Consider the following 17,536-nt stretch of genomic DNA (forward strand, 5'->3'; position numbering starts at 1 on the left):
CGAGTTGGGGGTGGGCCCTGGGAAAATATCCACACAGGGCTCCCCAGAACCCATCACACACAATATTTCCTTCTTATAAAAATGGAGGTGCTAGTGAATTAGACCAGTCTTCATAAGCAAGAGGTGTTAGCCAAGATGGTCACAACTGTTCCTGTCTGTACTGAGAGAAAACGAGATATCACATTCAAATGATATGCCTGATGGGTTTTTTAGTTTAGGGATACTACTTACTTTATCTTTTCTTTTTTAGATATTTATGCCATCATAATCTATCTTCCAAACAAAGCAACAGAATATTTTTTGAGATCTCACTGTGGGAGGAGGTCTAGGGAATACAACTACAGGAAGAGGTTTAAATAATTTTCACAATAAGCTCATAGCTTCTGCTCCAGGAAATGAAATAACAAGGGTCAGAATGTCCACTCTGTTTGCTGAAATAATGGTCCAGACATTTCCAGCCAGCCTGCTGCAGGATTCCAGCACCCCTCTGTAGCCTGGTTCCCGATGCTCAACTGTGAGCAAACAATATGTCTGGGGCCCAGGCTATTTGGATAATCACTGCTTCCTGCTTTGGCACAGAACTGGAAGTTTGCAAATATAGTCTGGGTGCTGCATTGGATAGGGAATAAAGGATGTATAAACTCCTTTGATTGGCCTTTGTCACTGTGTGGTCCGAAATTTCAAACTGTTTATGATTAAGAGAACAAAACAATGACAGGGGAGGTACCCCGAGTTCTGGCAGATCCCACAATAAGCATTTATTAGTTTGCTATTGATCTGAATCCCACAACTTTACTCTTGACCTTTTGACTAATATTGATAAGGTGGATCATGAAAGCAGTTTATTTATTTGGGGGTTTAGGTCCCAGATGCGCTCGGCTCCTTTCCCAGTGTACTTTCCCTGACGTTAAATGCCTTGCTCTTTGCTTCAGTTCATCCTACTAGTGGCTACTGGCTTTGGACGCAGACACGCTGGCTCGGTTCTCTTTGGATGAGGGGTGGGCAAATGGTCAGTTGTGGCTGAACTTCCGGGCTAGCCACAATTCCAGGTGACTGGGCCGAGCTCTCAAAATAAGGGGACTCAGAGCCCACAGAAGGAATTTCTAGCATTCCAGATTTTGTCCCCAAGGTCTGGTCCAAGGACCTCAGAGCCAGGTTAGCCCAGGACAAGTGGTGTCTGACACTGATTCTGTCCTTCCAGAAGCTTGTCTGGCTCTGTTTGACCAGTCCTCTATTAGCTAATTCAGGATCCCTTAACTCTGACTTTATCCTTTGAATTCCTCAGAAAGATGCTCATCTCAGTTTGGGAATGTGATTGTACTTTAGTCATTACACGCTAGAGCCATTTTTAATAAAACATCGTCGCTAAACTGCTGCAGAACTGGCTGAAACAGAAGTTGGCACATCCAGTTAGATGTGGCCTCTTTGAAGTTGCATGGTTTGAGGCAAGTTGCCAAAACTGAATTTTAGCTTTTAAAATATCACATCCATAGTAATGTGTGGAACAGATGTGTAAACGCCAGCACTGATCTCATCTCAGGGTTGGGGGGAGTGGGTGAGAGGGACGGGGTGGGCCTAGGCAGAGGGGCAGGGTTGAGAGGCTGACACATCAGTCACTTGTTTACAGGGCCACGGGACAGGTGAGAATCAAAGTACTCACAGCACTGAAATGACTGGGCCAAAATGTCACAGGCTGTGTCTGGAGAGGTGGTTACTAACCCACTTGACCAAGTGACCCCCCTGAGCGGGCAATGGATTGTCTTGGCAATCAGATAATTTCAGCTCAGGAAATAAATCAATGAACATATGTCAGGACTTCAGTGACTCAGCTTCCTTGTGAATACCAAAAATGTAGATTTTTCAAAGGAAATCCAAAAAGGAGGGGATGTATGTATATGTATAAGTGATTCATTTTGCTATGCAGTAGAAACACAACATTGGAAAGCAATATTCCAATAAAAATTAATTTAAGAAAAGACGTAGATTTTTCAGAAATGTCAATGCCACGGGGAAAATGACTGTATGTGTGAGGGTGGGGGTGTGTGTGCACACGCATGTGTGTGCATGTTTATATGTGTGTCTTTGTTTACTTAACAGAAATGTGGAGAAAACTGAAATAGAAGAGTTACCGAACTTTTATCTTTTTTTAGGTTCTGAAGTAACTCTTTTCTTTTAGGACTACGACATACGTATTACATCAAGAACTGCTGATAAATTGCTCCCATTTGGTACTTTAAGGCTATAGGTCTTACTATACAATTTACTAATTAAAAGTTTAGTGATTGATGCTTTCCCGGATTTGGCTTCAATGGAGCTCACCTTACTGACCTTCAAGAATGCAGCCTCTCTTAACCTTTCCCCAGGGATGGTGAGATCGGCTGGGACTTCAGACCCTTTGCTGCAGTGCTGCAATGCTTGCACCTGGACAAACCTCTCCTCCAGCAACAAAATACAAAGAAACTATACGGGACTAAAAATAACTGCACGCCTGCCGCAGTTGAGGCAAGTTCTGGACAAAAGATACAAAAAGACCCAAAAAAAGCCCATGACACTTCTGAAGAGCAGGGAGCAAAAATAGGGGGTTGGGAGCAAAAGCGGGGTACTGCCCACGCCCCCTGCACACAACACCACCTAAGGAGTGGGCAAACCACCCAAGCTATCCCCCGGCCTGACCCCTGGACACACCCCTACACTCACCCCATATAAGGAACGAGCTCACGGGCCCGCATCCCCCCGCCCCCAGGAGTGAGCGAGCAAGGGGAAGCTGTTACTTGTTCCCGCTCCCCGCTGCTGCAGCAGGGGCCCCAGTAAAGCCTTGCCTGAATTTCTTGTCTGGCCTCTGATCAATTTCTATTGATTAAGGAGGCCAAGAACCCTGGTGGGTAACAGTGGTAGGACAAAACTGGGAAAAGAAGAAACTGCTCAGTGGCCTCTACTTCCTCTTATCCTAACTTTTCTACCACACACTTTTCTACTGGATTCATCTAAGTAGTGTAGCTCTTCTTGGCTATCATTATTCCTAAATATTTGTTTCTAAGTTTATCACTTAAGAACAGTCCTGTATCTAAGTACTCTGAAGACATGGACTCCTGAGTGGGGGCTACCACGTAAGACGTATACAGAGCCCTTATCATCTCAAGGTGTGAAGAGATCCTTTAAGGGACTAAAGGTGATATAAAAGCCATAAAGTGGGAAAGACACAATGGAATCTAGTGGTTCATAACCTGGAATTCACAGTAGTAGTTTGGAGATCCTTGAGATGTGAGGGGCTTTCAAGTTCCATCAATACCCAAGGGATTAGGACTGTAACTCCTTTTAGACCCTAAGCGAAGCAAAAATAAGTACATACACTAAAAGCCAAGATGAGGCTGGTCATGCCAACAGAAATATCAAGTGTCTCTGCTCTGGGCTGGAACCGAATCACCTTACAGTGGTACCATTCGTTTCCTTGTGCAGAGCAGCAGCAACGGTGGGTCATGGCACACGTGCCAACTAATATTAAAAAAGGGGAATACAAATGCAATTTTCTTTGGAAAGAAAAACCTTAATGCATATGAATTGCACCGGCAGAGAAATGAAAGGTCTTCTTGGTGGAGAAAAGATGGGAAAATCCTGACATAGCTCAATGAAGAACTTTTACAAGGACACCTCTCAGCCCACGCATAGCAAGTGGCATTAAGTTTAATAAAACTTAAATCCCAGTTCTATTTTTTCAAAGCGAGGAAATAAGTCAGAAAAAAATCCAGATTTTTGCTCTTCTCTTCCTATCTTCACACATTTAGAATATTATACACTTATCTTCACATATTTAAAATACTGTTGCATTCATTGGTTCCAGTTCCTCAGATGTTTACGGCTCCCCAAACAACTAGTCAATCCCTGGTAAAAGAAGAGTCCAACTAGTTTAGCAAAGTTTCAGCCAGTTGTTGGCTATGCGGTAACCACAGGCTGTGTCTTGTGCCAACTTAAATGCTCGCTTCCAGAGCTGCAGTTCCGCGTGAGCCACAAACTTCTCTCTACCTTTATCTTTTCCACCCTAGTCTACCTCTGGAACTTCAGAGAAAGGGGGGATGATGTGTCAAAGTTAATGGATCAAATTGCCTACTTAATCCACTCAACGCTCTCTGGAAGGCTTCAAATCCATTTGCCTTTCTGAAGAGAGTGAAAAACCAGGTCCCTCTAATGACTCTTCCTGGCTGAACTCAGCTGCTGTCTTCAGAGTCAGGGCTAAAAGCAGGCTGGGGAGTTCTGTGGTCTGTAAAAGCCGTGTTACCGTTAGAGTGCAGATGGGCTTCAGGGAAATGTCCAGAGTCCCTCATGGTCTCTACCCCGAAAGCCTACAGATGTCCCACCCAATGCACATCAGAACTTCATCTGATGTTAAAATGGTTCAAAAGAAATTACCTATGGAGAAAAATCTGCCTGTGGTTTCCTGTATATCAAGACTGAACACGGCAATTAGATACTCAGCAGCTTATCACTGAAGCAGCAAACTCTGAAAACACAGCTTCCTCTACAAGACCAATAGCCAGTATTTCAGGCATTTTTCGGGGTAGAAATTTCAGGTCAGAGTTCTCTGAGGGGAAAGAGAAGCATGTGGTTTGGTCTTGAGGAGCAAAAACCCAGGCTGAGATGGTGGCCTTACTGCTTCCCTCCTCCTGGGGTCGTGTTCCCTCACTGTTGGCCTCACTCCTGCTTGTCTATAGATCTCAGCTTAACAGTCATTTCCTTGGGAAGATCTTCCCTGATTACCTGAGATCAATATTCAGTCCTGCTAGAAAGACAGCGATGTCCACTTAGCCTGTTGCCCTGTTAGTAATACCACCAGCCTGTGAGCTCCTCGACAGTTTTGCACCTCCTTCTGCATTTTCCCAACCTCGTCACCCAGTACAATGCTTGGGAAATTGTAGTTCATTAAGTAGTTGAATAATCAGTGGCTGAATGAATGAGGAAACAAATGAACATCTTGGGGGGACTGACTTGCCCAAGTCAAATGATAAAAGTAAAATGAGTTTGAATTAAGAGTGTTCTTTTTTTTTCTTTTTTTGCGGTACGCAGGCCTCTCACTGTTGTGGCCTCTCCCGTCGCGGAGCACAGGCTCTGGACGCGCAGGCTCAACAGCCATGGCTCATGGGCCCAGCCGCTCCGCGGCATGTGGGATCCTCCCGGACCGGGGCACGAACCCATGTCCCCTGCATCGGCAGGCGGACTCTCAACCACTGAGCCACCAGGGAAGCCCTAAGAGTGTTCTTTGTCTTCTGGACTTTTATATGCAAAAAGAAGGGGTCAGCCACTTAGTTTGCACCTCACCTTTAGGGACAGAAACAGAAGGAAAGAAATCAAACCCTAGTGATCAATATTTCTCAACAGGAGAACATAATGATCATGTTGAAAACAGGACTCTGAAAAATGGCAAAATGTGATGATGTTTACAATGATGTTTGGTTTGGTGCAAAATGCAGTTTTCCAGAATGCTGAGAGAAAGGGCCAATTCCATCCCCTAGTAAGGTGAAATTTTTACCTCAATAATTTTTTTTGCTTTAACTCTTGCTTCCGATTTGGTATTAATACTTTAAGACAGTTCATTAGGATGACAGTTATGCTAAATTGTTATACTAGGAAAATTGTAAACTGGATAACCCCATTACTTTCCAGGGAATTATTTGGTTCTCTGGGCTTTGGGTGGCAGGATTCCGAAGTGTAGGTAACTCACCAGTGTAGAAACAGACTCCCAGCATGTGTCTGAGGCTGAGACACTGAATGGGCAATGTTGGAGCTGAAAGGAAGTGATGGGATCATCCAGTCCAGTTCTGGCATTGTACGGATAGGAACCCTGAGGTTGGGAGGGGAGACGTGGTTCCCTAAGGCCTTGCAATAGTAAGTGGAGAAATCAGGGCCATAACTCAGTTCTCTTGGGTTTCCATTCTGGCCCTTCCCACTATCATATGGGTAAATTTTGGGTCCTGCAGAGATTTGCCCCAAGATCATGAGACTCACAGCTTACAGGACTAACTGGTTTACCCTGAGGAAACGGCTCTCAGCAACAGGTCAACATGGTTTTGATCAGCAAGGCAATCAGATGAGAATTTTTTCTTCCAGTGGATACAGAAAACAGGATCTAAGAAGAGTCCCAGCTGGGACTGATAAAAACATAGTAACATAAATCTGTTCTTACAGCCTGCTTTCCACCATGGCCAGCCCCACTCCCTACACATTTCCTTTTCTTCTGGTGTCAACATTCTGCAGTCTTAAGTGTGACTAAATCAGATGATTGTTTCATTCCTAGGTGGACTTGAGCGACTGCCCTGCTTAGCCCTTTCCATGCAAACAATGATCACATCAGGACACTCAGGGTATGAGACGTTAGGGGGATGCTAACGCCACCTGGAGGAGAAGCTGGTCCTTTCCTGGAGCTTTCACAGAAAATTTCTAAATATCCCTGTTGAGAGAGCGACCTAGCTTCAGAGGGTGAATACACACACTCACACACACGCACACAACCTTTTAATACTAACTGACCAGGAAACAAGGTAGTAGGTAGAAACGCAGCATATATCTTCAGGACCGAAAGGGGAGGCAATGCAGCCTGACGGAGACTATGTGGTTTTCTGGAGTCAGACATAACTGGGTTCTAATTCCAATTCTGTTGTTCATTCCCTGTATATCCTTCAAAAAACTAACTGATCTCTCAAATCACAATTTTGTCACTTGTAAAACAGGCACGTCACACTTACCCAGTAAGGTTGATGTGAGAATGAAATGCAAAGCATATGAGTGAGCAATGCTCCCAACACGGTACCTGGTCCCAAGCTCTCTACTTCTATCAGCGTTAATGATGCTGTGGATATTCGTCTATATTCCTGGCAATGAAACACATTTGCTTTCTGTCTTGCTGTGCAGAACACAGGCATACCTTGTTTTATCGCGCTTCAATTTATTGCGCTTTGCAGATACTGCGAGCTTTACACGTGGAAGGTTTGTGGCAACCCTGCATCAAACAAGTCTATTGGTGCCATTTTAAAAGCAGTATTTGCTCACTTGGTGTGTCTGTGTCAGATTTTGGTAATTCTCACAATATTTCAAACTTTTTCATAATAGTTATATTTGTTATGGTGACCTGTGATCAGTGATCTGTGATGTCACTATTATGACTTGCTGAAGGCTCAGACGACGGTTAGCGTTTTTTAGCAATAAAGTGTTTTTTAATTACACTTGCGTACATTGTTTTTTTAGATATAATGCTGTCGCACACTTAATAGACTACAGTGTAGTGTTAATATAACTTATATGCACTGGGAAACCAAACCATCAGTGTGACTTGCTTTATTGTGATATTTGCTTTACGGTGGTGGTCTGGAACCAGACCTGCGATATCTCTGAGGTTTGCCTGTACAGAAATTTCTTTTGTGTTTTCAATCTTCGCAGTACACATATGAACTTCATGATAACAATAATGACCAAATGACTTCTACTCTGCAGAAACAACTAATATAGAAAACGGAAGTACCAAATGTGTACTTTCCCCCAGGTGATTCTCTTAAAGGGTCTGGAGGAGTAATAGAAAAATGCCTGGGTTCTGATGCTGTGACCAATGTGAAGGGGATGGATGGGACAATGGTGATGATTTCTCAATATATGAGGGACAGCGCCTGGGCTCTGAAAGGGGGTTTGCTTCTAAAAGCGTGGCTCCACCTCTCTTGGCATTATCACTTGTCATAAAAATCAAGTTAAAATGATTCATATCGTTACACAATACACTTTATAGCAACACAAAAGCTTCACCCTTTGGTATCCTCTTGTAAATCATAAGTAAAGATGCTGTTTGTCTAAGGAGTCCATTCTTGGTCCCTACAATCCATTCTCCACAGGCAGCTAAAGTGATCTCTTAAACATCTAAATCCGATCATGTCACTGGCCAGCTTAAAATATCTCTATCACTTCCCTTAGAATAAAATCCAAAGTCGACTAGGTTTTCAAGATCAATGTCTGTCTCCTTTAACTTCTTCTTGTATTCCTTCTTTCCCTACTCACTATGCTCTAGCCACTTGGGCCTTGTTGCTCTAACATACCAAATTTTTCCCACCCCAGGGCCTTTGCACTAGCCGTTTCCTCTATCTATAATGCTCTTTTCCTGATTATTCAAATGCAGGGTCCTTTCGGCACTCAAGTCACATTTTCAGAGGTCTCTTGATGACCCTATCTGCAGTAATTCTGTCTGCCCCCTAGTCATATATTCATCTCTATTTCCTTCTCAGAACTTTTGTGTTTTGGTTAATTGTCTGCATTCTCCACTCCCTTAAAATGTAACTCTTGGAGGACAGGAATCAAGTCTGTCCCCTCATTACTCGATCCTCAGCATCTAGAATACTAACATCTGTTAAATAATTGAATGAACCAGAGCTCAAGCTTACAAACAGATTTTAGTTGTAGCATGCAACCAGAAGGGGAAAATACAATCTTTCATATGAGGACCCTTTTCTTAAGTCTTCATTTTCATCTCAAATTTTGTCTTTATTCTGAGAGATTCAATGACCATTTTGATGACTCATTCCAACAACTTAGCCTTGAAATTTCTGGACATCCTCCCCCATGTCAAAAATGTTCACTTTTGGTGTACTTCAACTACCTACTTCTCCTTTTGTAACCTTACATTTCAATAGTCCACCTGTGATCATAAGCTTCTTGCCTTCTAGTTTTCTTAATTTCATTCCATTCAGAGGCTCAGAGCATAGGAAGCCTGACAGGTATCTGAGCCAGGATTCAGGGATCCAGGATACCAAATCAGTGGGCAGAACACTGGCCCATGTCAGGAGTCAGGGATGCAAAGCATAAGTGCTCAGGGCGTCCAAGAGTGGGCTGAACCAACAATTTTAGCTTAACTGGACACAGATTATAAGGGCTGGGAAGATGCACACCATCAAAAACAAGAGATTACCTTCAGGCATAGACAGGGACTGGAAGACTCAGATAGGGGCCAGAAATAATTCTAAGTGACTTTTTTGCTCCTGCAAACCACTGACAGACTCCTGAAATGGGGAGCTGAGAGGGGACTGGGATAGAGTTGGGGTTCTTGGAAATCCAGAGCTCTCGCTTATCAACTGGGACAATTTGGCTTCTGACGTCACCACTATGTCAAATCTGTCTCTTGCCAATGACGTTTTCCAATCCAATTCCCACTGGCAGTTTCCAGTCTTCATCTTCCTGCACCTCTTGGCTACATTGGACAGTGTTGATCACCCTGTTCTTCTCAAAATGCTCCGTTCTGTAGGCTTCCATGATACCACATTGCCTAATCCTCTTCTGGTCCCCTTGCTTCCTATCTGTCTCTGTCACGGGATCCTGACTCTCTTTCACCTCCATCTGGTGTTCCTAGAGGTCTGTCTTGTACCTTCTTAGTGTTTTATTTTACATATTCCTTGCAGTTCTCTCTTTCATCCTCATGGCTTCATCTAGCACTCAAATGCTTCCAGACTCACATCCCTTGCATAGTTTTTTCATGCCTGAGCTTCAGAAGTGTGTGTTCAATAGCCTTTTGGATATCTCTCCCTGGACCTCTCCTAGGCATTTCAAGTTGAACACGTCCTTAACTAAATTCTTAGTGTTTCTCACCCAATCTCCTTCCATTCCACTATTTTTTTATTTCAGTGGGCAGTTCTACCATCTAATCAGTCACATGCAAGCAAAAAACCTGGAAGTCAAACTTGACTGGGTCTTCTCCTGTACCACCCACATCTATCATTTAATTAATTCATTCAGCAAACTGCAAGCAAGTCCTGTTACTTACCAGGTATTGTTCTAATTATGGACCAAATAGTGATAAGGGAAACAGATACAATTCCTGTCTTCATGAAGCATATACACTACCGGCTGACTTTATCTCCAAAGTGTTTCTTCTGTCCTTCCTCTTTTATTACTAGCAGTAGTTGGCATGTAACAGATGCTCAATTAATCTTTATTGAATGAATGAATACATGAGAATGCAACTATCTGAACATCTGCTGTCTATATAGCACAGATTATGGCATGACATACCAATGTCGTTAAAAATATTTCAAAGCATACTTTGTGAATCAATAGAAACTAAAACATCTGGCCAATTTAGCTAGCAAATCCCCAGTGAAGCATTAGTATGTTTTATCTGTGTTATGCAAACACCCAGATGGTCTGGGCTTCCTGTGGTATTGACTGGGTGTTTTGGCAGAGCAGAGGCTCAGCCAGACCAGTTTTGATCTCTTCCAGGCACACATTATGTCTCTGAATTGCACATATGAATCACTGACTTCCAGAGCTAAGCATAAGTGCAATTCTGATGCTTGTGACCATTTTAATTGACTCAATAATTTCCAAAATGTTATTAGTGCCACTTGGTTATTTATGAATATCAGCATACATTCATTGGCTCTTAAGTATGAAGACATAAAACAAAATTGAGATTATTCATGTTGAAGATAGCAAAGACAGGCAAAACTCGGGCATCATAAGAAATATATGGTATGGTTAAACACCAAGAATAAGAATCTTTGACTAATAATGACGTCTTTTATAAAAACTATTTGATGACATCAGTAAATATCTTTAGGAAATCAGCAGATAAATATTTCCAGTATTCCTATATAATTCTACCAGATCAATCAATCATGACTTAAAACCGAGCACCTCTACCTCTCTTCTGGGTTCTCAATTCCTAGTAGCAAGGATAGGTACACACTGAGATGAGAACAATTAGGAATTATCCCCATTTCCACAATCAGCTTGAACGGACAGAGTTTTTCAAAAGGAAAGACCAAAAAGAAAAAGAAAAACAAAAAACCAAGAGAGAAAACTTTATGCAGAATTATTGAAGTGTTCAGGGTGAGGCATGCATCTTTTTAAAATAAGCAGCCTTCAGGCTCAAGCTAACAATAGGCAGAGGAAACAGAGGGTACTTTCAGCTGGGCATGCACCAACTCCAGGAAGTATTTAAGACCGTAATATTCTATACTAGCAAATTGTACCATGCATACCAATTCAGGGATGGAAAGAGGTAGGCATTGAAATCAGTGATGACTTGTGTAGGCATAATAATTTGGGGGGAAAGTAAACACCCACAAAAGAATATTAAAGGCTCTTGCAAGGCATGCGGGCTGGGTTCAAGGGTTCAACCTGCATCTTTGACCAGTGAACGGGGTCCATGCATTGATCCTTAGCTCCTTCACACAGAGCTGGAAGGAAACCAAGGTTAACCTGGCCTCAGAGCGCCCCATCAATCTTTCAAATGCAGAATAAAGAGGCAAGACTTTCAGCATTTTAACCTTTTCCATTTTAAATGTCTTTAAGCAGACAGATTTTTCTTAACGACAAGTTAATGAGAAATGTTCAGGTCTGTGGATTAGAACAATGAACACATATATGTCTTCATAAAGCCCCAGACACTATCAATTTGGTCTATTTATTTCATAGTACTGTCAGCTTTCCCTTGGCTCGGGAGAATGTCAGAAGCTGTTTACAAGCCTTATATAGTGGCTTTTCTTGGGTTAGTTTCTTTAAAAAAGCACAATGAAGTCACACAACTTACATGAGTTCAACTATATGTGCCTGGCCTGAGGGAAGGGAAGGGAAAACCTGTTAGAGCAGGTGATTTTGCCCATGCTCTGAACAAGCATTCTGGAGAGGGGAGCATCTCTGAATCCACTTTGGTTCTCCCTTGATCAACTTCAGTTCTCTGGTGCCTCTCAGTGTCAGAGCAGCTCATGGGGTTTAGTGTGATTCTGGTATTTGAAGATATACTTTTAAAAATAATTTGATGATTAATAACTTACACCTGATGTACTGACTTTGTTGCTTTATCCCTCATGGAAGATGCAAATCCACACTACATAAGAATAGCATTATGTGGGTGGCTTTGAAATTGCTTACTACTCTCAAATGCCCTCATCCTTACCTCGCTTGCATCTTTTATATTTCCAAATCAACAATGCCCTCCTGATTTTAAATTTCAGAGGGCACCTCGGTACTCCTAGCCGGCCAACTACCTAAAAAAATTACATTCGCATGGACTTGCCCTTCCCCCTTTGTTGTTAGTTTAATAAAATGAGGTTTATCCTTTCCAACATGAGTAATTAATTTTGGTAAAATTATAATTCAGCTTCACATGACATTTATTTTTAGCTAGGTCAAAAAAAAAAAAAAAAAAGGAGAGGGTGGTGGGAACCCTCTGGTATTTCTGGCATTTCCTGAAATGACATACGTAGGTTAATTCTGTCCTGAGGTGATACATTTGATCAATTACGATTAAGGCACTCAGCAGAGAAAGGGTTAAAGATGAATTGGTCTTCTCTGAGGCAACTGGGTTGGAGGTGCACATGCATTCACAGCAAACCAGAAGAAGCAAGCCAGGACTTACGTTCTGTTTCCCCACTATGTTATCAAAGGGCAGTTCGGGGCTCCAGGATCCTTCTGTGAATGTCGCCCCACTGTTTCTCCTGTCTGAGGAGCTCACAGATTCCTTGACGATGTCTTCAGGCAAAGACAGCAGACTCTCCTCAGGCTGCTTAATTAAATAGGTCTCTATATTATGCTTCCTCAAGAATTCGTTCCTCTCTTTACCATGACCCTCTTCCACATTATAGTCACCGTTGAGGCAGTCCAGTGTGGCTTTGGAAATGTGAATCCTCCTGTGTGGACAAAGCATAGGTTGTTATACACCTGACGTGGCTTGCAAAGGCCATCTCTGTTTTCGGTCCTGTGCAAACCCAACATCAGGGCTGTGCATGGGTGCTGTGAGGACGTGTCCTCAAGGACAGTATCTGTTCCCCTGAAAAAGTAGAAAGAATAAAAGAAAACAAAAGTATAAGTATAAATCAATGAGCAGGTATCTATCACCAACTTCACCCCAAGGGTCGCTGTAGACTCTGATAAATCGTAGCCCCATTGAGCCACATTTAAGCACTTCCTTTGGTTTTTCTTCTGACTGTCAGCCTGATCCCAGCAACTTTTAAGAATCAGTGATTTTTTCAGTCATGTTGATTATTTTGGAAAAACAAGTTCCATGAATGTTTCTGAACTCAATGGCAATTCTTGTCCTATCACCATGCAAACGTAGTGCTTACTGTTTTGGAACTTTTCCTACCTTTCCAATTTTCACCTATTTGTGCCTTATTTCTTCAACTTGTCTATAATCTTCTGAAGAACAAAGGCAGGTCTTATAAGTCCACAGGGCTACATGGAGGGTCCTTTAGGAAAACCACTGTAAGATGCCATTTCCCTTGTAATGTGTATATGGAAAGCGGAAGAGAACACAGCTGTGGATACGTGCAGGCTGGCAGCTGGCTAGGCTCACTCACAAGGTAAGAGACTCATACCAGCCATCATAGTTCAAGAGTCACGTTTCTTTTTTAGCAAAACAACAGATGACATCAAGAGCCTTAAAATCAGATGTGAATTGTGGGAATGTCACATGGTAAATCCTTCTGGGCAAGAGTTTTTCTGTTCTCATAACTGCCTAACTCAGACTACTTATTGTGGTGCACCGTGGTCTGGGAAGACTAGCTTGGTGATTACAAGCATGGATGCTTCGGCCAGATTCCCTGGATTGAAACCCTAGCTCTGCCACTTACTAGCTGAGAGAGCTTGTGCAAGTTATTTAAGCTTTCTATGAGTCTGTTATCTCACCCATAACAATGGGAAAAATAATAGTACCCATTTTTTAGGGTCTTCACGAGTTGTAAGAGTTGATTCGTGTAAAGTAGTTAAAACAGTGCATGGTACACTGCACATGCTACAAGAACAAACCCTTAAATTATTAGGATTATTTTAAAAAATGCCATTATCTTATTTCTGTTGTTTATTCCATGCCTCCTCAAGGCTTACAGGGTACACTTTAAATTCTGAACAAGGTCTCTAAGACCTCCACTCTCTGGGCCCTGCGACTTCAAGGCTCATGTTCTGACACGCTCTCCAGCTAATCAAGTAATTGGCATGTCGTCAAATTCAAGGTGCTACTTCACACCTACTAAACTCAGAACAAGCCATTCTTCCTGCCTAGAATGCTCACGCTGTGTTTTCCACACAATTTCCTACTCCCTGATTCAGTACAAATTCATTTCCCTAGGCTGACTTTAGTGCTTTTTTGAATGAATGAATAAGGTAGATACTTAAAACTTTGCTTGGCTTTTGGATTCCAGAAACAATATATCCGAGGAAACAATTTTTTTAAAGTGATGTTTCCAAATGCATTTTCTTCAGTGCTGCCTCGACTTCTCCTGTTACCCCCCTTACCCATCCTGCTAAGTTCTTGCTTACAGAGAGAATAATCCACTGCAAAGGACATGTAAAGAAACAGAAACTACAAACAATGCATTTCTGTTAATTTAAGGCACATTCTGCATGTTTTCCAAATAAGTATCCTTGTATATAGACATTGATTTCAAACGTGAGGTAAGATACAGGCATACCTCGTTTTACTGTGCTTCCCTTTTTTGTACTGCACAGATACTTCGTTTTTTCCAAATTGAAGGTTTGTGGCAACCCTGAGTTGAGTGAGTCTGTCTTTCCAAGAGCGTTTGTTCACTTCATGTCCCTGTGTCACATTTTGGTAATTCTCAAAATATTTCAGACTTTTTCAGTATATTTGCTATGATGATCTGTGATCAGTGATTTTTGATGTTACTGTTGCAAAAAGATTACAACTAGCTGAAGGCTCAGATGATGGTTAGCATTTTCTAGCAATAAAGTATTTTTTAATTGAGGTATGTATATTGATTTCTTTAGACATAATGTTATTGCACACGTAATAGACTATGGTATAATGTTAATATAACTTATACATACTGGGAAACCAAAAATTCGTGTGACTCGCTTCATTGCAATATTTGCTTTATTGTGGTGGTCTGGAACAATCTGCAATATCTCCAAAGTACGCCTGTATTAAAAATAAAAGCATGTGAAAGATGTTTTGAGCTCTCTTGAGAAAAGTGCTAATTACAAGATATTCTCATGATAAATTCTGTCAATACATAGGAACTCAGTAGCGTTGACCTAGGAGAATAGAAAAGATGTTTGACCTTCCATGAAACGAATAGATGTCCCAGTCTTTCTCAGATCAAGCTCAGAGCTGCGTGCTTGAAAGCTGTCTTTTTCTCCCAGGCAAAATGAAACTCCTGGTCGTGTTTCGTAAAGTCTAATGGCTGATTTTCTTTTAAAATAATCAAGTGAAATACCACCCCATTTGGTATTTTCTCTAGATTCTACATTTTATTATTCTGCTGTCAACGCTCGGGGGACTAATATTTGCATATCCTAAATCAATATTATGTTTTCCATATTGAAAGACATCCTTGCCGTTACTTATTCCTGATCCTTCTGCTAAAGTTCTAATCAATATTTAAATGCTTTGATAGAAAGTGGATTTTAGGTGTTCATTTTCATCCTTGCTACTACCTTGAGCTTTGGAGTAATACATTTGCAGCTGAGAGTCTGGGGATTACATTTCCCTCTAAGGAAATGAGTCAGTTCTCAGACAATATTCTCCTATATTGAATGTCAGGTAACTCTGACACTTTCTGATAATTTTAAATGCCAGGATATACCAGTAACAGTCATGACAGTAAATAAGATCTAACAGTTGGGCAACACTTATTTTGTGTAAATGTTACTTTGTAGCCAAATGTATTCTATGTGCTTTGATCCATGGATCATCTCATATAATTTCCATTCTTCCAACAACTATAGGTGATAAGGCGTTTTTTTTCCCCTCACTTTGCTGACAGTGAAACTGGCTCAGAGGCAGTGAGTAAGTAACTAGATCAAAGTCCCATCAGCGGTAGATGGCAGTGCTGGATTGAGACAAAAACATTCACTTTCAGAGTCTTTCCAAGACCCTACAGCTACATCATAGGGTCATTAATACAACCACAGCTATTTCCTGAGCAAAGGACTTTATATACATTGTTTCATTTAACTAAAGGTTGAGAACAGTGATCCTCAAAATGAGGTACCAAGGCCAGCAGCGTCAGCATCACCTGGGAGCTTGTTAGGGAGGCATATTCTCGGTTCCCATCCCAGACACAGCGATCAGAAACTCTGAGGGTAGGGCGTAGCTACTGATGATTTAACAAACTACGTATGGGTTCTGCATGACTGCGGGTTACAGACTATCGATCATTATGCCGTGGCGTTGGACGCCTCCCCCCCTTCTTCCTAGGTTCTATACAGCACGCTAGGCACTGGGGACACAGAGGGACTGGAGATTCATAATAAAAGGACAATCTTGAACAAACTGGACTGATAAATTAACAATGGAAGACAGTGACGGGTAGCGAGGCACTTAATAGCTGCGTTTATGTGACAGATTTAACTTCTTTGAGCCTCAGTTTCCCCATTAAAACAAGGAAGCCACGATTTACTACGTGGGGTGTTGTGAGATCAAATGATATGATGTATTCATGGTATTTAGCACTACTCAAGATGTGTTTAGAATTGGGGGCTATCTCGCTCATTGAAAGGAAAAGTAAGCTGAGTTTTTTTCCTACAAATAGCGATTGATAGGAAGGGGAAATAACAGACATTAAAAAAGCAGAAAAATAAAAAGCCAAACAATTTCAAATCATGGAAAGTTCAGAGATATGTCTGAGTTTTCAAAGGAAGGGTAAGGTCATATAGCAGGTCTGTAAGTCTTAACCCTGGCTGCCCATGAGAATTGCTTTAAGAACTTAAAATAGATTCTGCACAGATTTTGCTTTACATGAAGTGGTCTGGGGTCTGGAAAACCAGGATTTTTTTTTTTTTTTAGGAACACCAGGATTTTTAAAATGCTCCTCTTCTGGTTCCAATGTAAAATCAAATCCGAAAACCAATGCTTTGCAGGGTTAGGTCCTGAACACCTGAGTGTCATCTCACCGTCCTCATTGCCTATGACAAATGTCACTGAAGTTTTGAGGCCAATATTTCCATGATGTTGTAATGTTCTGTCACTTCCAAAATAATTGCTTCTTGGACATATACTTCTGAATTCTGCACATGGGAAACCCACCGTCACAAAGTGAGCAAATGATAAGTGTTAAGCAAGAAGAGGGTTTTTCTTTGGCTTACCCAGGGATTCCTCCAGATTCAAGTTTGTTTGCAATATCCACATCCCAAGACCAGACATCAAACTGCCACTTCCGTAGACCCAACACGCCACATAGCACTGAGCCCGAGTGGATTCCAATCCGCATGTCAACATCATGCTTCGTCCTTGACCGCACATACCTGTTGACATAGGTGAATGCAGAGACACATGTAAAAGGCCAGTGTAGGCACCCTTAGCCTGGGTGGCAGCCTGGGTCTTGCCTACTCCATAAGTTCAACTCCTGTCCATTCATATGCCACCTCTTCCATGAAGCCTACTTGGATTTCCTGATAACAGAAAGATACCCTTCCTCCTCCAAACTCTACTAGTCTTTTATCTGAACGTGTAAGGGCCCTTATCACCCTTCTCCCCAAACCTGCTCATCCTATATAACTTCTGTCTCAGGGAATGGCATCAATCTCTCTCTCTACTCACTACTGTACAAACCTG

The 17,536-nt window shown here is 41.9% G+C and overlaps 1 protein-coding gene across 2 annotated transcripts in view; it reads right to left on the reverse strand.

Moving 5' to 3' along the window:
* Positions 1-17,536, reverse strand: part of ADCY8 (adenylate cyclase 8) — a 218,774-nt gene that overhangs the window by 96,886 nt on the left and 104,352 nt on the right. For both annotated transcript variants that reach the window (XM_027132481.1, XM_027132482.1), the window contains exons 6-7: positions 17,068-17,226; positions 12,383-12,653 (exon numbers count right to left, since the gene is read on the reverse strand). In XM_027132481.1, the coding sequence (XP_026988282.1) occupies positions 12,383-12,653; positions 17,068-17,226 (430 nt within the window). The remainder of the gene's footprint in view (positions 1-12,382; positions 12,654-17,067; positions 17,227-17,536) is intronic.

The sequence above is a fragment of the Aethalodelphis obliquidens genome, unplaced genomic scaffold, assembly GCF_003676395.1.
Source record: "Aethalodelphis obliquidens isolate GAN/ISIS:26980383/991018 unplaced genomic scaffold, ASM367639v1 scaffold41, whole genome shotgun sequence".
NCBI lineage: Eukaryota > Metazoa > Chordata > Mammalia > Artiodactyla > Delphinidae > Aethalodelphis > Aethalodelphis obliquidens.